General features: G+C 33.0%; 1 protein-coding gene across 14 annotated transcripts in view; it reads left to right on the top strand.

Moving 5' to 3' along the window:
• The window catches only part of SK (small conductance calcium-activated potassium channel), a 296,251-nt gene extending 286,546 nt beyond the window's left edge, over window positions 1–9,705 (top strand). For 2 of the 14 annotated variants that reach the window (XM_073082397.1, XM_073082390.1), the window contains 7 exons: window positions 1,460–1,595; window positions 3,177–3,287; window positions 3,702–3,829; window positions 4,316–4,385; window positions 4,909–5,010; window positions 6,825–6,964; window positions 7,915–9,705. In XM_073082397.1, coding sequence (XP_072938498.1) covers window positions 1,460–1,595; window positions 3,177–3,287; window positions 3,702–3,829; window positions 4,316–4,385; window positions 4,909–5,010; window positions 6,825–6,964; window positions 7,915–8,068 — 841 coding nt within the window. In that variant the 3' untranslated portion in view covers window positions 8,069–9,705. Of the gene's footprint in view, window positions 1–875; window positions 1,012–1,459; window positions 1,596–3,011; window positions 3,123–3,176; window positions 3,288–3,701; window positions 3,830–4,315; window positions 4,386–4,890; window positions 5,011–6,824; window positions 6,965–7,381; window positions 7,463–7,914 lie in introns of all 14 variants that reach the window. The other 12 variants (XM_073082393.1, XM_073082386.1, XM_073082398.1 and 9 more) reach the window with 7 other exon arrangements.
• Window positions 9,706–23,784: the final 14,079 nt, after the last annotated feature.

Genomic DNA, 23,784 nt, shown 5'->3' with positions numbered 1-23,784 from the left:
GTTTATGTGTTAGATTTAGAGAACACTACATATTATGTTTCGAAGTGAAATGCTTTTTGCACCTGTAATGTGAAAACATTTTGGGATCACCCTGAATTAACAAATTTCACATGTTACCAGGATGGTGCTAAGTCGTAATGAGTAATTGTGACTTTGAGACAAGAAGCTGCGAAGTATAATCGAAATAATTTATGCAACAGCACCTATTTATATATATAGTAATGCAATATTGAGCAATTTATTAAATACAATATTGTCACGCACAAAATGGCTCTAGGATACAAATAAACAAGCTTCTAACTGTCCGCCAACATCAGTCCGCACCACCCCACCGCACTCTCACGTTCATGCATTAAACAGATTATTACTTCTTCCAGATCAAGCCTTCCAAAACTTTCTGTTTTGTGTATCTCTTCCTTCTCTCTTGTTGCGAATCTGTTTTATAAGTGTTTATCTCTATCATCATAGCCCCGTATCACAGTAAGTAAGTTAAAGAAGATCACAGCATGGCTAAAAGTATCTTTGGTACTCAACCCAAATAAGTGTTTAGAGTGCACGTTGTATTCAAATTTAATATTCATTATAAGGTATTAGTATTTATGTAGTATGAGAGTTTATTTTTCATCGTTCAATAGGCATGCCAGATTTTTTGTAATAAGCAATTAGAATTTTGCTACGTGGAAATTCACTTATACAATTTCAATTTGAATTGTTTATTTGTCAATTCTCAATTTGATGTACGATTTCTAAATCTTCTTTTGGATATAGTACTTAGATTTTTTGGATAATCTGAAATGTTAGTAGTTAAAGACAAATTTAATTTTGGGAGAACAATCGGTTATCTAGTGGTTCTTGTCGGGCATTTTGGCTCTCAGGTTCCACGATGAAGATCATGCCAATTTGCTAAACTCAATGTGGCTGACAGCTATAACCTTCCTCTGTGTCGGCTACGGTGATATAGTCCCCAACACTTACTGCGGCCGCGGCATTACCCTCACCTGCGGTATGGTGGTATGTATAAAACATGGTAGGATACTTTGGGTTATCTACAAATATATCACCATCTTTCATGTGAATTGTCTGTGACAATTTCGTTCGTTTCCATAGACATAGCAAGAACTCATTGTGAGAATCATGAACTTGCTGTGTCTATATCTCTGCGTTAGGTCGGTAAAGGTGAGCCATTTTATGTGTCATGATCAACTCATTTGAATTGATTGAAGCAATTTCGTTTTTCATTATCAAAGTCAAACTCTTCAATATTGTTACGGTATCTTCTTATTTCTCAGTGTTCTTACTTTTTCACAACAATACTTTCACTTTACGTTTTGTGATTAGCTTGCGTGCATCAACTGGTAGGTAGGTTATATTATTTTGAACACATGTTATGGTACTGACAATAACCAATGTAAACATAGTTAGGTCTACTATGTTAAGCGATGAAATTTATTTTCAAAAGGTTTCACGATGAAGAACATGCTAACCTACTGAATGCGATGTGGCTTATTGCGATTACCTTTCTCTCCGTCGGTTTTGGTGACATTGTGCCAAACACATATTGCGGCAGAGGTATCGCCGTTAGCACCGGTATTATGGTAAGTTCCTTAAAACATTTATGATCGTGTTGACTGACGCAGATTGAAAGCACCCTATTCAAAATCCGTCGCTTCGATAAAATGTTTGTATGTTTCTTATTGATCTTCTGATACACGATTCTGAAATATTGGAATCAATTCGCAAACTTGTTTCTTCGCTTTATCAATGTTTTGAAGTCAGTCAACACCAATAAAACAATATGACAAACATTCACACATAACACTTAATTGATGTATACACATCTGATAGACACAAACATGACGCTCACCTGAAGACTTGATGTATTGAATGTTGCAACTATATACATATCATGTAAATGTTCACTGAAATACTGTTAAATGAATATTGGTTGTATGTAACTATTAATGAATGTTCAAATGTGGCTGTATATTGTATGTATAACCTGCTGATATTACACGAGCTAATAATGTGACTAACACTCAATGTACACACAATATGTAGGGCTGTATCGTATATCCTATTATCATAATTATATACTTTAATATTAATACTAATAAATATTATATCGGTAAATTAAAATGATTGTCTTTATAAACTAACGTCCATTTCCCTGTTAAAGCCAGCTATTAGATATTATATATTTTGTAGTATGGAATGCTTCATTTCTCCTTACTATTTCTAGCTCTTTCTTCACTTAAGTATTTCACTGAATTGCACATTAAGTTTGTTTTTAAAATGGCTCACTTTTCCTCGATTTATTTTATCTGATAAAGAAGTGTACAACAAAATTGCACCTAAATAGTGTTTGTGTAAAGGAAAATAAAAAGCATCTGGATGTTACATGGAAGTAAAAGTTTCGGCAACAGTTTTTTTGCACTCATTAGATGGACGCGCACTAACTGGACAACCTATCACAGTTAGAAAAGATTGTCCGCTACCTGTTTTGATGGTTGGAAATGGGTATGATGCATCGTTGTACAGAAAAACTTACTTTGGGTAGCTAGTATTAAACTTTAGCAACGATTTTCATACTTTGATTCACTGTGAATATTGATAGAGAATTGCATTCAGCACTAACGAATTAAATAATAAGAATTGAATTAAACTGATTTAAGCCTAAATAAAGATGTGTTTAATTTAAAACGAATCGTTATACTAAGAATTAACTGCGAGGGTAATCGATGCTATAAAGGTACTTTTAACGAATCTAACCGCGTAATGATCTTCTTTCTTCCTCTTGTCTCTCGCATGTAGCAGTTAGTCGTGCTCTAACCTGTGTCTATTATCCTCGTTTATAAAACTAAAATAACGTGTAAGCTATAAACGTACCACATAGCTAAAATATAGTTTATTTTGGTTTCTAGCCTGGAAAATGCGTTTTTATTTAAGGAATGTGAAATCTTGAATGCTTTTACACGTTCGCTTGCATTTTACATAAGATATTCACTTAACAGGGAGCTGGATGCACAGCGTTATTAGTCGCGGTTGTATCAAGAAAATTAGAATTAACTAGAGCAGAGAAGCACGTTCATAACTTCATGATGGATACACAACTTACTAAAAGAGTAAGTATTTCATCGATATCTGTTCATCACAATTATTGTTAATCTAATTAACAGGGGGCGGGATGTACAGCCTTATTAGTGACCGTTGCTTCGAGAAAGTTAGAATTGACTAGAGCGGAGAAGCATGTGCATAACTTCATGATGGAAACACAACTCACTAAAAAGGTAAGGTAACTGTTACTTAAGTAACAGGGACGGACATGTGAAGGTAAGACAAAGAATTGTCACGCCATATACTAGTATCGTAGTTTTGGTTCTCGTATATAATTCCCGTATCTTCGCTATCTTCCGCTAATTGAAGCGAAAAGAAAAGACTACGAGACAATAAAATATCACAAATACGTCTCAATAAGCATTAGTTTTCTTAAAATTAGGCTTGCGCGTTTACGATAATAATATACCGAATACTTATTTTCGTAAACAAAGCTAGAAATAATATTTTATCGATTTTTCGAAGATTTATTATTAATACTTAAGTAGTTAGGCGTTTCTACTCTTATGCTCCTCCTTAGATTTTTGACTCTTCAAATATTGTAGTATTATTTAAAATTAATTTGTTGTTGATTTATGATGTTTCAGCTGAAAAATGCAGCAGCCAATGTATTGAGAGAAACTTGGTTAATATACAAACATACGAGACTCGTGAAACGGGTCCACCCAGGTCGTGTGAGGACGCACCAAAGAAAATTTTTGTTAGCTATTTATGCGTAAGTTACTTCTATTATTGAACAAATTATGCAAAGGTTTAGACGTTATAAAACGAAGTTTAAGAATTTATCCAAGCTATCTACTTGCCTTAAGGTGGTACTTGCCTTTTGAAGATGGTAGAATCCTTTGTGGTTCGACTCCGGTGGCACCACCGCCGCACCTATTTCTACCTAAGAGCAGCAGTGTTAGGCGCTGCTGTGTTCCGCTTTGAAGGGTGTGGTAAGACAGACTTTTCGGAGGCGTTCCAGCTTAGTCCTCAGGGGTAGCGGCACATCTGTGGCCGACCTCAGGTAGGAATATCTAATCCTATATTGATTATAGATGGGTTGATTATAGATGTCCATGGGCGGCAGTAGGCACTTACCATCAGTTGGACTGCATGCTCGTCTGCTACCCCTAAAATATATAAAAAAGCCTTGATTCTTACAATGATTTTGTTCTAAAATAATAATCAAACACTATGAATTTAATTTTAATAATTTCAGATTACGAAAAGTGAAGATGGATCAAAGAAAACTAATGGACAACGCCAACACCATCACGGACATGGCAAAGGTAAATTATATTCATACATTTTGGGGCACTAGCAACGCTACTTTCATTTACACACCCATTTAGATCCTTATTTAGCACTTGAAAAACGGAATAATTACTATTTCGTTCATTAAGGCCCATTAATATTCCCGTAGAAAATTAATGGTTACTTTATGTTTTTTAAATTGATTTTATCATAAAAATTCTAGAATGTTCTTTAAATGTTTCATGAAGCATGCATCTATTACTTTAAGCCCCATTCCCACACACTAGGCGCATGGCATTTTAGATGGCAAAAATAAGATCAATGCAATGCATGTTAATGAAAAAGCAATAGATCGAGTAGCGAATAGTAGTAAAATTTAGAAATTGTAAATAGTGAATGAAACAAATGACACGAATGATACATAACATGACATACACATAGATATAGTTTTTGAACTTATACTCGAAACAAATGACACTATACAATTAATTATATTTAAAGTCGACAGTGTACATCGAGCTGCAATGCGACTGATAGTAGGACCCCTTTCTTTTACAGACCCAGAACACAGTGTATGAGATCGTGTCAGACATGAGTACGAGACAAGACAGTATAGAAGAGAGGCTGACTAGTTTAGAAGAAAAACTTACTACATTACAAGTAAGAAATTTCTCAATCATGGTGATTCGAAAAAAACTATAAGTTTGTTCCTTTATACATAACTAGTGGTGCCCGCGGCTTCGCCCGCATTTTAAAGATATAATATGACATACATAAAACAGAAAATTCGTACCTTCATTGGAATGACATTGGTGGCATCGGTCTTACCAACTCCCAAACCTTCGTGGGCTCTTGGACAATAACTTTGCAAAAGATCATCATTTGATCAAATGCATAGTTTCCGATTTTATAAAATGTATATAGACAAATATTCATTTTTATATAAATAGATAGATGATCGACTAACATGGATAAGTAAAGTCACTGTAGGTAAATTATGAAAAAATCGAACTTCGATCTTCTGGGTTGAAAGATCACTTCACTGAATCGATCAATTACTGGAGATCGATTAAAATAATCGATTTTTTGGTTCAAAAGATCGATTCTCCGATTAATCGATCTCAAATCGCCATCCCATCCGTAGTTCCCGTGGGATTTCCGGGATAAAAACTATCCTATGTCCTTTCTCGGGTCTCAGACTATCTTTGTACAAAATTCCATTCAAATCGGTTCAGTGGTTTAGCCGTGAAGAAGACACAGACAGACAGAGTTACTTCCACATTTATAATATTAGTAAGGAAGAGTAAGGAAGTAAGGATTTGCTGACGGATACATAATTTGTTTGATCCTGATAACCTTATTTTTTCGCTATCCTCGAAAAAAGATCAAAGATAGAATCGATTCTTAGGGCCTCCATTTTTTTATGAATCGATTTATTGCACTTCGATTCGAATTGATTCAAAAATCGATCTTTTTCGGAAAGAATCGCCACCCCTAATATAATCCCAATAAATCTATGTAAACAAATATAATGTTGCAACCGTCTCCGATTGCAAGAATTGATATTTTTAAACTCATGGTTATTTAGAGTATGCCAAAAGACCCACAAACGTAGGTAAGATCCATTACTGGAGACCGATTAAAAAAATCGACTTTTTTTGGTCAAAAAGATCGATTCTCTGATTAATAGATCTAAGATCGCTATCTGGGATAAAGACTATCCTATGTCCATTCTAGAGTCTCAGACTATCTTTGTACAGAATTTCATTAAAATCGGTTCAGTGGTTTAGGCGTGAAGAAGAGACATACAGACAGACAGAGTACTTTCGTATTTATAATATTAGTAAGGATATCGATTAAAATAATCGACTTTTTGGTCCAAAAGATCGATAACTCGATCTTAGATCGCCATCCCTAGTTCCCGTGGGATTTCCGGGATAAAAACTATCCTATGTCCGTTCTCGGGTCTCAGACTACCTTTGTACAAAATTTCATTAAAATCGGTTCAGTGGTTTAGGCGTGAAGAAAAGACAACCAGACAGACAGACAGACAGACAGACAGAGTTACTTTCGGATTTATAATATTAGTAAGGATTTGTTTTGATTAATGTAGGAAACCAGAGTTTGACCGTTGTATTTTTACTGACTCGAAATGGTACCTCTTTTTGTAATTATATCCGCGAAATATACTTACGCCTATTCTAATTTACTTATTTGGAAATTAAATTTACTAATAACAAATAATAATCAAATTTACAGATAGATATATAAGGTGCTTAAACTTAAAAAAGAAGAAGGCAAAGCGAAAAAGTACAAAGCTGTAGTGGAAAATTCCATAAAATAAGATTTCATATTCTGTTTTTTTTTTCTGATGTCAACAATTTTTAACTCAAGTATTTTTGTATCAAAATAATCTATGAGATTATGTTATTGATCATCTATTTCTTTTTCATCATGATTCACAACTTTAACAGGAGCAAGTTAACAGCTTACCGGATGTAGTAGCGAGGTGTCTACAACAGTGCTGGGAACGTGCTGAGTCCAGGCGGAACTTCCTCCATCCTGACACTGCTGCGGCTCCCACTCCTCCTGCCTCCAGTATGCCTTATGCGAGGTAAGTTTTGATGTAATATAACATACAACCATGGCAGATAGACAGGGTAGTCTGATTTTTATGAAGTTTGTGGAAGTTTTTATGATACACTATTGGCTACAATTGTACCTAAAAGAAATTTGTCATCCGCACAAACAGTTAAGGTGTTCGCCGCGGTGCTTCAACACGGATTGATTAACCCACCCCGGGTTAGATATGATATGATATGAAGAATTGAAACTGTCTCAGTGTTTACACTACCTACAGCAAAAAAACATATACAGTTATGATTACGTTGAATTTATTTAAGTGAATGAAATCTAAGCAGGAGAAAAGTGCAATGAACTATAAGCATTTTTGGTATATGTACCTAATTATTTTTGTTCGTTTATTTTATGCTTATTAATTTTGTTTTGCTTTGTATTTTGTTTCTTTCAGTGCTTAATTAACTGGATATGGGCTGACAGTATATAATAAAATATAGCAGACTGATCTACAATACTATCATATAAAAGGAACGTGAGTTTGTATGACCACTCATACAAGTGTGCTAAACATTTCCGAAATTTCCTTTCAGGCATTAATAAGTATGAATACATAATTTTGTCATTTCATGCAGCCATCAGCCATTTGAGGTCCACTGCTACTGACATAGGTGTAATGCCCTTAAAATGCAATTTTAACCGTCGAAATATTTTACCTACCTATTTAAAATCATACGAGTCCCACATTTAACTATGATTCGCTCGGATTTTAAAGGCAAATAAAAATTTACAACATTATACAAAATGTAGCCTAATAATTAATCCAATGATACGCTAATTTAGTATAGTGCAGTCATTTTTTTTAATCCAATATAACCTGCGTCAAGTAAGTGAATCAAAGTAAGACTGAATAAGTTACCCCTATCATATGCGCTAAATACAAGTACATAGTGGTCTCTTACTTAGAAACCTGTTTTGAACTTTCAGGACAGTAGTGTCCCACCCGTGGCCACAGAGTCCAGTTCTCCAGCCGGCGGCGCGGACGCACTCGGCGCCGGAGAGCACGACGTCGCCGTCGCCCGCGCCCCCGCAGCCGCCCAGCCCCGTGCCACCCAGCACACGGCCGCCCCTGCCCAGCTGAGTACCGCCCTCCAACTCCGAACTCCTGTGCTGAACACGACAAAACTCGGCTCCTCTGATCCCTTCTAACACAATCACCCAGTGAGGCCATCGGGACAATTGTTTCACAGTGAACCACATTAATTTCCTGGACCGCTCCACCTTCACTTCCCGAATTCTTTTACGTATTTCGTTCGTGTGAATTTGATAATGGAATTCAAGATATCAGAAATAAAACGCGTCAGTGAAATAATTCCCCCGGTTCGCCGAAGGACCATGCCGCGGAGACCAGGTCAGCCGTAGTTTTCTTCGCTGTTCCCCAGTTTCGGAAGTGTCAGACTGTTTTTTAGTGATATTGTTTAGATAGTGAATGAAATTAGGTGGAAAGGACATGCTGTTGTGATTATACAAAATGCTTTATTGATAGACGCTTTAGCCAATACGTTAGGCGATATTTTGAATACATTATCAGCGTTTGTATAAGTAAGTATTAGATGGAGGAAATCCACACGTCTGTTCACGTTTTTCTGAAATTTGAGGAACCAAACTACATTGTTTTGTAACTGCAAGTTTTTACTAATGTTTATTGTACATACCACTAGCAGTCACTGTTCTCCCATCGAGGTCCGAATGTCACTAACTCTAAGATCAAGTTTCGTTTCTGTAGACTTGGTGAAATTATACATATTGGAAAATAGTATTAGAAGAATGTAACGGGTTACACTTGAAATGATCGAAGAATTTATACAGATTGGGTAAGGACATGACCGCATATACACTTATTGTTAATAATATTAATTAACCTAGATAATACAATAGCTAGCGGCCAATACTCACAATTATAATTAAGACGATAATCACTGCAGACTAACTTACAATTAAACATTGAACTCGTTTAGAGTTACTATTCACGAGAGTCTTCACGGACTCGATAGGTTATAGTTTGAGGTTGTCACAAGCTCTATAATGCTGTATACACACTTTTAGGTTATAGGTAAATTGAATTGTTACTACCTGCCTATTATTGACATGTAGATTGTAATTTTTTATAAGTATAGTGTAAGTAAAGCTTTGTAATAAGACATTAAGATTGATGGCTGTCTAAATAGTGCCTAAAACACTACGAAAATTTCGATAATTCAGTTTTATTATCTTAACAACTTATTAATATGTAAATAGGAGTACTAAGATTTGAGAGCGTAATGTAAAATTTAAAAGATATCTGAATTTTGTAGCTTGTACATGTACGAGTGGCGGGATCAAATTCTTTGTAAACATTCGTTTTAATATTGTCGTTCAATATTTCTCGGAAGGAAGTAACCGGTTTTACCGATTAACTTTTGGGACATTTTGGATGTTGTTGTATACAATAAGTAAAACAATACCTGGCTAAGGAATATAAATATTAAATAAATTATAAAAATGACACCCGAAAATGAGTGATGTCATCAAACAGTTTGCCAAAATACCTGAGCCATGCCAGTAACTCATGAATAATATTCGAAAACGACCAAAATTGCTTTTAAAAACAATGGCAATCGATAAAAAATATAAAAATCACTAGCATAATACTATATCACCACATTGTTTTAAATTAATTGAGTAAAGTTAACTTAATTTACGATTACTAATTATTAAAAAAAAACAAGTGTAAAAAATCATACATCAGTACTATATGTTTATTTTAAATTTGATTTAATTCATCAATAATTTAAATCATAGATTGACAAAGTAAATTAACAAAGTAATCTTTCCGTTTTATAATTTAAATCCATACAAACTTTTTTCTTTATATATATATTTTATTATGTCGTTTATTTATTTTTTACATTTGTTTTACTTTTATTTATGTCGTTACTATTATCGAATACGTCAATATATTTTCTGCCATTGTATCTGTTTAATATCAAGTACATAATTATAAAATGACCCCCGTATTAATTCAAATCTCCACGGGGATTAAAGCAGGGAATCAAATGTATATAATTCACTACCTGAAAGTACTTAATGAAAACGATATACAATGATTCAGTTAACAATCAAAGAACCAAGTAAATTGCGTGTTAGAACATTGATCAGTAGCTTTATAAAATGAACTATACTATTATATCAGCATTTTACACATCTAAGAGTGAATCACATGTATAATGTTAGTTTAGTTAAGTCGTTTTTAATAGTTTTTCTCATGTTAATTAATACCTGAGTGATATTTGTCTAAAAGTTGTAATATGTTTTAATTCACTACATATTCCCCAATGTTGAACATCAGGTCACTGTGTTAAAATTATATTATACAATCTGTATTTACCAGCATATAGTAACAAAGTTATTAAACACATCACTCAGTATTATTACACAATGTTAGAGCCTAAAAAGTAATTATACTAACCATTCTAATGACCACAAAAAATATGACTATAATATTACATTGTAATTGTATTTGCTATTGTATACAAACAAGCTTTTTAGATTTAAGCATCTAATCACTCACGTCACAACCATATCATAATGTGTGTCATATTTTAAGGACATGTTTCACCACCATCGTGTTATGAGAAATAAATAATAATATTAACGAAATATGTTTAAGGTATTTTTTTCTGTCACGCGTGCTTACGCCTGTACACGCGTCTGTCAACAATATGAATTCACTCATGAATGTCTCTTCGCGTGTGTGAAACGATAGGATACACACGCTTGTAAGACGCGCCTGCGGTCGTACATGCGCGACAGGAAAAGCGCCCCTAATTAGTGAAAAAACTACATAATATTATGAAATTATTTATATGTTTAAGCAAATACTTTCTGTTCGTCAAAATATTGTTTATGACAAAATCTACCACCGCTTGTCACTCCGTTCCAAAAAAATAATGTCAGTCACTCATATGCGCGAAGTAAATTAAGAATCACTCTCATGTTAATAAATCTGTATATAATATTGTTGTCTTATTTTAAATTAGTTGACGGACACTGGTTATTGATTTACAGTGATTTATGTTACAGTTATATATCAACTGTTATAAATTTAAAGTAGTATTTCAAAGAATATACCTAACAACGCAATATTATGTATACTTACATTTTCTTGGTGAATGAAATTGGCTTATACACATTTGTAATTTTATACAAATTAGAAAAAATATATAAAATTACGTACTCCTAAAATTTAAGTAGTAGTCTCTGTATATTTCATTACCACAATAACTTGTTATGTACAAGCAGTAATAGCATAGTGGTTGAAACTCTGCATCTTAATCAATTCCGAGGTTCAATTCCCAGCACTAATTGAAGTTATGTGCGCACTAGAAAATAATTATGACTTTCTACAGTGATGGTGGAAGAAATCTCGAGAAAACGAAAACGTATGAAAATTATCTAAAAAAAAGTACTAAGTAACAGTAAAAGTACAAATAAATTATGATTTGTAAAATAATAGCTGTAAAATGTAATCAGTGTCTGTAACTACTAAAACTATAAATTTAGTTATATTCGCCTTAATTATTGTTATGATTTTGTTCACAAAATTAATTATTGCGTGATATTTGGCGAATGTAACTAAGTGCGTAAAAAGCATAAGCTATATTTTTGTTAAGTAATATTAGTTATAGAATACATATTCCTACTAGGCATTCGATTTGAAACACCAACTAGTGTACTTAGAATATGGTAATTAATGTATTAATTGTTGAATTTCTTCTTGTATAAAATTTTATTATAATGTACCTATTGTCGTCAACTTACTAACTTTACTCCTATTAATTGAGATTATAAGTTCGTTATAGTTTTAAATGTTTAAAGTTTATTAAACGGTGTTATTGCTATAGGCCTTAATATAAATATTATTTATCTTAAATGTTTAATTAATAATTGATTATATAAATTATATTAGGTAGAGATTATTTATGAGTTTAAGCAAAGCCTAAACCAAAATAAATACGATAAGATAAGTGAAATAAATTAGAATAAAAAGGAAAAAATAAGAAAACACTCCCAAGCAAAAAGTGGAAGAAATATTTAGGAAATATAGACGAAAATGAATTTGAAAAACAACAAACTTAACTTATGTAAAAAAAGGATGGAGCATTTGTTTTATTTAGTATTTTTCGAATTTGAACGAGTAATTTTATAACAATCACTTATTTGTTAATACGAGTATTCCCCATATACACACTAAACATAAGGTATTAAGGCACTTATCAGATAAAGACTCAACTCTTCTGGTACAAATGGGTGCTACAACGTTTACATCGCAACTATTTCATGCGGAGTAACATAAATCCCAAAGTAGAGTCCGCGCAAAATTTCATGTCCGCTCTGAAGTTAATACTCGCAGGTGTCAGTCAGAGAGCAAATCCGGTCGAACACAACTACAAGCATATACTCCGTAGCAACGTAAGAGGACATTAACGCAGCTATATACCCGTGTGCGAGAGTCCCGCTAATATCTAGAATTTGCTTAGCGAGATTAGTTTCGTGTGCAGATCAATTCTAAATACCTATGTACCAAATATTGTTATCATAAATCCAACGCACAATTCCGAATGTAATTTAGTACTACACCTTTCCTCCAAAGTCATTTAAAATCAATCAAAGCTTGGATGAACCAAAAATTACTATTAACTCACTCACTTAAATAATAAATTTATGTCCCATTTTAAGTTATATTAGCAAAATAGATATTTTTTTAAAAGTTCATTTATTTACGGAGTGTTTCTAGTCTAAGAAAGCGTAGTAGAACAAAAACACAATTTGCCTTAGTTCTCGGGAATAACTTCTTGTCTGAATACTGTATGGTCTATCTATAACATAAGGCTAACATAAGAAACTAGAAAGACCCATTTAGCGAGAAGTCTTCCTACTGGTCAAAGGCCCATTCATGGGATTTTCTATATAGAGAACTATAATACTATAATATAAAGTTATTTGCTTACATATTATTTACATTTAACTTCATTTATACTATTTTTTCAAGGCCTTATAACGTCTACGATTTAATCTACATAATCGTAGAACAATAAGAATCCAAATGTGGACAAGGAAAAACGTAAATATGATCATCATGCTTTAAAGAAAAATCAGTAAAACGAGTTTTATAAGACCAAAAAATATAATTTTCACAAAAAACTAACGATTACACATAGTTCCCACGCGTCTAGTCATAAATTGCTTGTTTTATTGTTTTATCACTTCATAAAAGTGTATGTTATTAGAAAATTACTAAATGTTACCATATAGCATTGTTTTGTATCATTTATTCATCGTAACACTTACATTTAAGTACCTACTTGAACTAATTAATAGTAATAATTGTAATAATTTAGTTCACATTATCATCGATCATAACAAACACTTTTGTGGACTTTACTATTAGGAAGCATTCAACTAATAATAATAATATATTTATGTGTAATAAGAATTGACCAAATGTTATTGAGAATAAGTAATTAGTTACTGTAAATATTAAGCAAAAATCAGTAAGACATTATGTAAAATGTAATTATATGTAAAAAAGTTGTATTTGCGAATTTTAATGTATATAATGTACTTTAATAATACGGTTCCAGTAATTTATTTTTAAATTATTATTTTCGGGTGTAAAATGGATTTTTTAAGTTGTATGCGAAAGGATATTCTATGCGGTGCGAAATCAAAAGAGATGAAACTTTTGTGATCATTGTTAATGAAATGAAAGTGTAACTTCGATTATATGAGCTGTAGTATTTTCTAAAACGATTTTTATTTCATACCCTTACTCGCCTGATGCCTCGCTTCGATTACTGCGAAAAATCGACAAAATAATTTGCCGAACAATGACGAATAAGTAAACGCCGCACATGAATCCAGATGTATAATATTTTTTTAACGCCAAAAAACGAAACAGAGTAGAGAACGGACGAATATTCATAGCGAATGCCGAATACAACCAAATAAGATATTCGCATATTCGCGCTCATTCGTCTATATTTAGGGAGTATCTGAATGCTATGAAATACTGCACATCAATTTGGTAATAATGATGACAGATGTCTCACACTAAATAATTTTTGGAAACGATGTTAGTGAGTCAAATCCAAATAGTCCAGTCCGCTTTATATTTTTTTGTCTAAGATCACTAATTACCCTGTCTCTAAGATTTTGTAACATTATATTAGAACACGAATACATAAAAAATACGTAGAGGGTGAAGTAATTTATATAATTTTGTTTTTCTGACTGGCCCATAATCTGACTCAATAAATATTAGAATCAAAATGGTTGTACCCATTTAAGTTAGATTTAGTGCGTAGTAAACAAGTACAAAATTTAATTTTAATAAAATTGATGTTGATTATGAAAAAATAAGCTACCAGGCGCTTCTTTATCGTCACAGTTATTGCAAAAATATTTTTTCACACACTGTACACACGCAAATATACAAACAAAGTATTAATGAGATAACATGAGTTAAACCGTCATTTATAATTCTGTCTTTTAATGACTCGAATTACATGTACTTAGATGCATAATTTTCTTATGAGGCAAAAGTCAACAGTAATGACAACCTCACCTTTTTGTACCTTGCTACCACAATTAAATAAATATTAAGTAAGCATAATATTTCATGAACGTTTTTATTGCATGTTTTTACTGCATCTAACAATATTATTATATACCATGAACATACATAATTATTCTATTTTTAGAATGTCAAAGAACGTAGTAGGTTTTTTCAGTTGTGACATAGTTGGTTCATTAGAATATTAGTTATCACATACGTATGACATATGAGTATATTTTTGCTCGTTTTAAGGTGCGTAAGAATAATAATTTTAACATTAAAAGTAGTTAAAACCAAACCCCGTTAAATTAGCAAAAATGTGATTACCAATAATACTTATTCCAAATATTTATGAGGTATTTCCATGTTTTTCTTCGCACAGCAAGCAAAAACTACTTAATTAATTTTGATAGCAGTTCATATACAGATAATGCGTACGCTTACGCTACATAAACATTAGGATTTCATAAGTGCAAAGGCGGAACAAGACATAATAGTTTGTGTAAGTTATTTATTCCTTAGAGAGAAGCACTTTCAGGTGCCGTGCGTATAACATTCATGAACACCGTACGTGGTTCACGTTACACGCTTCGGAGGTATGATATAAATCATCTTTTAATACGTGTGTACCTAAGACAAAATTCGGGGAATGCACGCAATTGAAGGAATTTTTAAGGTTCGTAGTTTGTATATTACTTAGGTATTTTCGAAAAATATAATGACTGCGCAAGACATATAAGATTGTCATAAGAAGAATATCATAAGCAATAACAACAACAATAACAGTGTTAGTTTTAATAATTCGACAAACACTAATGTGTTTGTCGAATTATTAAAACTAACACATTATTAATTACACATACACATTATTAATATATAAAATAACATTTAAATTAATCTGTAGACGTAAACAATACATGCAAACGTACTTCGAAATATTTATTACCGAACGAATCGTTCATAGTTGCCTAATAAGTATTACAGTGTCAAACGGTACAAGAAAAAGTCATACTTAAGTATACTTTAGTCAATTTGTAAAAAGTCATAGAAGAAGTTGTTGCTTACGATGCCATTAATATGTCTGCGAGAGTTTCTAATGTTTCATAAATGACGTTGTATATCATACCGAGCAGTGAACTTACAAATGTTTTACAAAAAAGTGATGTGAAGAAATTCCTTTTTACTTAATGTATGTGATAAGCGCTTGCCTCGTAGTTTGTGTGCATGTAACCCATCTATAATGTTAAGCAATTGGGCAGTCGGGAGTTGGGTAAAGAATGAAGTTTCATGCGGGCATGTGTGTCTCCTAAGACAAGATAAGCAATCTAGGAATTTGTTATGCATGTTTATGTAAAATATCGAAAAACGAAATAGGTAGCTAATTACTTTAATCTGAAAATATCTAATCACGTTTTTAAGATACAAATAAGTACATCTTCAATTGTCACCATAAACATATTTTTAATGGTTAGTCTGTCTCTCCCATAGGGCTCATGATAATGTTGAAGGCTTTATACATAGGGTAGGAAAGTATCATAAAACCTTAGCCAAGGGCGTATAAGTAGGGATGGGACGCTCGTTAGAACTAGAAGTCAGTTTCAACTTACACCGGATCATGCACTTGGGGGAAACTTAAGGAAATTTATTTGGTATCTTTCGCGGCACTGGGTTATATTTTTATAATGATAGGTGAACTAAAATTCTGTTTTTATGTTGTTTTCATATCTCGCAAAGAGCCAGAGATCGAAGTCCAAAATAACCTTTTATTTATATTTTTAACGTGTATGCTGTTATAGTCCGCGCCAAACTGCTAGTCCGCTCTGAAATTATTGCGAGCAGCTGTAGTCATACAATTTGCTAGGGCGACGCAATTCATTTCTATATTCAGAGTGGACTAGCAGTTTTACGCGGACTATATCAATGAGGTAAATAGTCGTCGTCTCAGTTCAAAGTTCAAAGTGCAAAATCACTTTTACCCTGAGAAGGTCTTTTACCTTTTAATCGCTTCTCAAGGTATTTCGTTTTTATCGAAGAAGTAGCACAAAAAAGCGAAGAGTTGAACATATTTTTATAAAAGCGTATCATTTGAAGCCTTAAGATATTCTTAGAAGCAATGAAAGAATCCGTGCTGTTACCTTCCATTTTATCAGAGAGACAAATCTGATTAGGCGGAGCTTCATTGAAATGTTTTCTTAAAATTTTCTCTTCAACAAACAGCAGAGAATGTTTAATTTGAATGGATTATTTTTAAGTAAGAAATCATGAATGTTAAAAGCATCTTATTTCATTTTATTATTTTTGTGAATTTTTGTTTGCGTAAGAAGCGTTTTTTACTGATTAAATATTTTTATTCATACATATCTTATGCTTTCTATTAAGATCCTTGCATATTCGGGCTGAATTATATAGGTATGTTTTTACAAAATAAAGGGATAAAAATTGAGTACCTACCTAGTTATCTACAATTGTAGTCAAACCTAATATTCTATACACATAATACAGTGGCGTGCAAAAGTTTCGGGCCACCCTATTTTTCGTACATATTGCCCAGAAATATGATAATGAAATAAATATTAACGATCAATTTTCTCAGATATTCGCTTAGATATGAAAATAATGCGTTATACTCATGGATATTACTTTAGAATATTTTTTTTTCCAACATTTTTTTATTAATGACTGTGCAAAAATATTGGGCCACATATTACTTCGTCGAAAAAATCAAAAATAATAAAGTTGAAATGGGGTTAAAAGTCTTGTACTCGTTTAGTCAACTCAATATTTAGTTGCCATGCCCTTACCAGCAATGACTGCTATGCACCGACGAGGCTTTGAGTCGATTAACCGCGAGATTCGTTCTTTTCGCAATTTTTCCCACTCTTGTCGCAAATAATTCCACAATTCCGTCTTTTTGGAGTGACTTTTCGTTCCAACGCGAACTTTGACGTCTTGCCACAAATGTTCAATGGGATTTTAGTCCGGTGACTGCGGGAGTCAGGCTAGAAGACGGACATTTCGGCTCTGAAGAAAATTTTTCAAAAGATGCGAAGTGTGTTTTGGATCGTTATCATGTCGAAAAATCCAACCACGAGGCAAATTTTTCATTGCAAATGGAAGCATATGATCCAGTAAAATATTATGATACATTACAGCGTCCATATTGCCGTGAATTTCTACCTGCGGACCAACGACATCAGCAAGAAAAGCTCCCCAAACTTTGATGTTCCCACCACCGTGTTTAACTGTAGGAGTTTGATACCTTATAGCATTTCTGGTATCTGTTGGACGTCTTGCGTACTTCCGACCATCACTTCCAAACAATTGAAATTTAGATTCATCAGATTATAGCACTTTTCGCCAATCTGATGCTGACCAGTGCTGATATTTTTTCGCGAAGTCCAACCCGGCCTTCTTATTATTTTTGCTAATTAGTGGTTTCTTGAGACCAACCCATCCAACCAGTCCTACCACCTTTAGACGGCGTGACACCGTGCTCCGACTAACATCGGCTACATCTTCACTTCGCAATTCCCGTGCAACGTCGGCTGCGCTTTTGCGCGGATCAACAACACATTTCATTTTTATAATTTTATCGACACGACTCGAAGTTTTTCGCGGCCTACCACTCCGTTTTTTATCACACAGTCAATTAGTTGTTTTATATTTAGAAATAATACAATTTACAGTACTTTTACCAACAGATAAAGACCCTGCAATAAAACATGAACATTTTCCTTCTGAAGACAGCTTCACTACGATTTCACGAATCTGAATATTCGTGTGTTTCGGCAAAGTCATCAAGAAAAAACTAATTTTCCTTTATGTAACTTATTTTGAAACCAGCGACCATGAGAAAGTAAACCAACTAGGAGTACAGAGCATCCGCGAGTAGTGGCCCGATACTTTTGCACAACGACGAAAGTCAGTTTACGTGTACTAACATTAAATATTCTATCAATCTAAGTAATATTAGAAGTTTCTGAGTATATTCTAACTCGTTCGTATATTTCAAACAATAAATGAATGGAGGAATGATTCTTTCAATTGAAATCTATCAATCAAATGAAAAAATCTGGGTGGCCCGAAACTTTTGCACGCCACTGTATATCATGCAGACCTAATAAATAAGAGGAAGAATACTATTCCTGAAATTCTTTCTAGGTTTACTGTATTACATTTTTATTGGAATGGTTCATAATCCTCATCTTTTAAGCATCGCCTCAGTGTAGTGCATACGAGATAAAAATAATAGAACATGATATAAACAATAAAAACATAATAAGTAAAAAAGCCTTGGCTTTTGCAATATAACTAGAACAAGGCCAAACCCTTATCAACCGAAAATATTTGCCGCCGGCAAAAATTGGATTTAATAAAATAACCGCAATACTAATATCCCCACATCAAACAGTCTTAAACTATATATAATATCTTAAACTATTTTACTTACGGAAAAAGGTTTAATATCTAAAGAACATGAGCACATAATTTTGTCTTTTAATTACTTTCCTCCACACGTATGGGCGATGTCACACGCAAATTTCCTTGATTTTATATTTGCTCTCGTCAAAACTTATTAAGTGATCAATCTTGCTTGTAGTTTTTAAAAGTCCTTTAGGATAAAACTAATTTCTTATATATTGTTCAATAGACGGGCGAGCTATCTAATGCAAAGCTAAACTTAAAAGCTGTTTTTAATTTATACTATCATTCAAACATAGTTCTGATTGTCGGAAACTATTGTCCCCCACGGCCCCAAAATAACTAACAAATATCACATTGCCCAATATGAAACGAATGAAAATATTTCACTACTTTCTTGATGTTGAACGAATTAAGGACGGGTTATTTCACAGTTTTGTTTTCAAAATTGTATGAAGGTTACAGTCATTTGTATTCAAGATAGTAGACTTTGATTTTAACTAAAGAAATATATAAAACTATCGTAGATAAATATTAAAACTTTGAAAAATAACGTTTTATTTGTACTCAAATGAAAACAATAAATACCCAAGAGCAATGCATGAAATTATATATTATTTAAGTAAATATCAAAGTAGATCGATCCAGATCATGCATAAAAGTAGGTAACTAATCTATTTTAGTACAATAGTATGAACATCACAGAAAAATATATTACAATAAATTATCATAAAACCTATAGCCTGAAAGTTACCTGCCCAACGTACTCGTAATGTCAATTTCCCCTTGCTAAACCTTATTTACGCAACAAGCTTTTAAAATCACTTTCTGTAACGGAATACACAAAATGAGACAAAATTCTGTAACAATACGCTGTGGTTTTAATTGATTAATTGTTTCAACCATTGTTGTTTAAATTTTCGTTCCTTAATTATGTCAGGTTGTCGGTACAAATTAACATGTCAAGTGTTAATTAAAAGTCATCACTCAAAACTCACTCTCATCCGAATGTAGTGAACATTCCTTAATCTTCGTTATCTTAAGCATTGCGTAAGAATATCTTTGTGTCAGATTTAAATTCATAACTCCTTAGGAATTTCATTACGCTTCCTTAAGTGCTGTATTTCAAACTTAATGTGCGTGCTGAAATTTTATTCATTATCAGATTTCGCGTCATGCAAATAACTTTGTAGTCAGTTTTGGAAATCACTTTGATCGTCATTTATACGAAAGAAAGATGTAATTAATTTAAAAAATCAAAAACCCGACTGCACCAAAAAGGCTGAAGTAGAATTTCCAAAAGCAGTGAAATAGGCATTTAATTATTTTTATCCAGAAAGCCAAATACAAAGTTTTATAGTAGGTGTCTGCTTCAAAAACAAAAGATGTTCAAACAATATTATCCTATTTTATCCTCGTAGTGCTCATTTACGCTATATAAAGAACCTATGTGTAAAATTCCAGCACGCTTAAGTTCAGCGGTTTCTCTTTGCGTAGATCTCACACACAGCACAGCGGCACAGCAATTCACTCATTTAGTCTGACAGTCATCTCGATGTGTATATACGAGTGTATATGTACTAGCTGACCCGGCAAACGTTGTGTTGCCATATAAATAAAAAAATGTTAAGGGTGAACAACCCTTATCACTTAGGGGTAAAAAAATAGATAGTGGCCGATTCTCAGACCTACTGAATATGTATGTAAAATTTGGTGAAAATCGGTGAATCTGTTTCGGAGGAGTACGGTAACTAACACGAGAATTTTATATATAAGATATATTATATAATGTATGTGTAATCTCCTCTTAAATTCCTTTATTTTGACACCCTACTCGATAGGTTTGGTTAACTTTTTTTAAAAATACACTAAACGTTTAATTTCAATAAAAGTTTGTGTATATTGATATTTATTCCTCAGAGTAATGGGGCCACCGTTATTTTAATGACTGATGCCAAAATTTATTTGAGTAATATTTCAAAGAAGGTACCTAATGATGTCGTTTGCATAATTTATTATCCCTGGAGTACCTACCTATTAAATTCATTGCACTTTTTAAGGTGGTAGAACCCTTTGTGGTTCGACTCCGGCGGCACCACCGCCACACCTATTTCTACCTAATAACAGCAGTGTTAAGCGCTGCTGTGTTCCGGTTTGAAGGGTGTGGTAAGGGAGACAGACTTTTCCGAGGCGTTCCAGCTTAGTCCTCAGGGGTAGCGGCGCATCTGTGGCCGACCTCAGGTAGGAATATCTAATCCTATCTGGGGTTGATTACAGATGTCCATGGGCGGCAGTAGCCACTTACCATCAGGTGGACTGCATGCTCGTCTGCTACTCTTATATTATAAAAAAAAAAAAAACTCAAGAATACAAATTAATTTGTAGACAATTTATTTCTTCAGTCCGAATTATGCTTATCCATCCCGTGCTTAATCAATAATACACGAAATTTGTAAATTTGAATTACTTTCAATACTTTACTACCATACTATACGTTTCTACTACATATACCACATTGCAATTTGCAAGAGAAATGCATTCTATAAACGTTTACGGTATGTATCAGTGCATCGCTTGTTTATTTTCTGCGGTAATTGTTTACGATCCACCCACAAAGAAGCAATGTAGCAGACACGTGCCCGGTTGTAACGTAACTTGCTAAAGACAAGACACAGTACACGGAAGCTCGAATGCAAGTAATTAATTGCTATATAAATACATATACATTTTGTATAAATGAACGAAGTATACATTGTGTACTACATTCCGCGTACGAGTACTTAGTCAAATTAATTGAATACCTGTTCTAATATTGAATATAAAATTGAAGATTTTGACTTTTTGGAGCCTAAGAGTTGGTTATTGTAATAATGCACACATTAGTAAAATAAGCTAGATATTCTGCCAGATATATCTGTAAGGTCATCAGTATCTAAGAAAAGAGCTTGTATGCTGCATATCTACAGATATGACTAGAAATTGAGGGCTACTCCGTATACCAAACGATGTATCATTGACAACGACACATGTATCTAATGATGTCACCAGCTCATAAAAATTGAATGTCATGCATTTAAAAATTAATAAATAAAGTGCACAAATATACGAGAACTTCTGCTTACTCTTGGTTGTAGTTTACGTAATACAGAAATTCGACGTTCATGCTGTTATTATTTGAAAACTTTAAAGCCAATTTTAACTTAATACAGAGAACGAGCTCACTTTGACAAATGGAACACTTTCTGCAGTGCACTTATTTAACATTATTAGGGGTAAGTGAACTGGAAGTGGGAACATACCCATTGTATGTAAGAACTCTTGCGAATGAACCCATTTCTACAATATATATATAGATATAGAATCAACTGTTCTTTGTTCATATCAAATGTTAAAACTTTCGAATATCATACTCAGCATATATCTGAAGATGTACATAAAAAATAATATTATAAAATTTAATAATTATAAATTACATTTTTTTTAGTTCAAACATTGCATAATCGATTAAAATGAAAGTATGTCTACATATAATAAAAATAAAGCTTTAGGTACAAAAAATATTACTTCGATTCTAAATCTTACAGAGTTCCTACACACAATTATGAAATATTTATAAATCTTATCATTGAAATAAAATAAGAAAATCAAAAAGCTTTCCAGTTGTTGAATCATAATATTCATTTAAATGAATTTGCCTGTAACATGAAGATAAATGATGGATGAAAGTGAAAATATTCTAGAGACGAATATAACTGTACCAACTCGTGGAAAGTAAAAAGACACATTAGTGATATGGATCGCTATTTGAAATTTCCAAACATTCAGAGCCAAGATTTATAAGTGAAATTTCTACTTAAACTCTCATAGAATCAGTTACGATTATTTTCTTTTCGCAAAGTTTTTTAAGAACGCCTTGATGAATACAAAGTATAAACGTAAGTAACTTTTTCAGGTATTTCTTTTCATAAGAAGTGATTTTGATTCATATTTACCATCAATAGATAGATAGAAAAACTATTCGATGTTTAATTGGCATACTATTGTCTACAGAGTACAGTAACACACCAAAAAGTGGGAAAATTGCACCATCTCATATATCATGAGAATCGTAAACAAACCCGTAAAATACTGAAAAATGCCGGCATATAAAATGTAATTCACGGTGTCATTACGTATAGGGAGAAATGTGGATAAATAAAGTACAAAGATGGAGCAAGCACGGTGACTTACAATTAGATTGCCACTCTCTTTTGATAAGACAGCATTTTTGTGATATTGAAATAAGAACAATGACGTCAATTTGTACTGTTCTTCTTGTTAGATTTGTCCTTGTTTTTTTTAGTTTATAAGCATAATGGAAACAGAGATTATTAACGGATTTTAACTGGGATCCATTATTCATGCGTCGCTGCACCAAATAAGATGGGAAGTCGCATACTGTCAATTTTTTTTTACCTAAAAACAGCATTTAAAACAAGACAAACATACACTGTGGAATTGGCGCCAACGAAATCATTTGTCGATTTTTGATAAAATTCCTTTCTATTTTCGGGGCTAGTTGCTGAATCTCATAAATATTATGTCTGCAAACACATTATCTCAGACTTCATTTTGCTATTTCTAATAAACTTGAACAGATTAATCTCGTAGCTATTAGTTTTCAGATGTCGGCATCACAAACAATACGCAAGATTTTGTAATACTGATTACTATCGATCCCTCAACGAACGCCCTGTCAGTAGAATAAAAGCTTTACAAAGAGTGGAATTTATTTGAAG

Source organism: Epargyreus clarus, unplaced genomic scaffold (assembly GCF_041222505.1).
Source record: "Epargyreus clarus isolate Ecla_fem2 unplaced genomic scaffold, WU_Ecla_fem_2.2 ptg000017l, whole genome shotgun sequence".
Taxonomy (NCBI): Eukaryota; Metazoa; Arthropoda; class Insecta; order Lepidoptera; family Hesperiidae; genus Epargyreus; species Epargyreus clarus.
This window is presented reverse-complemented; position numbering and strand designations above follow the sequence as displayed.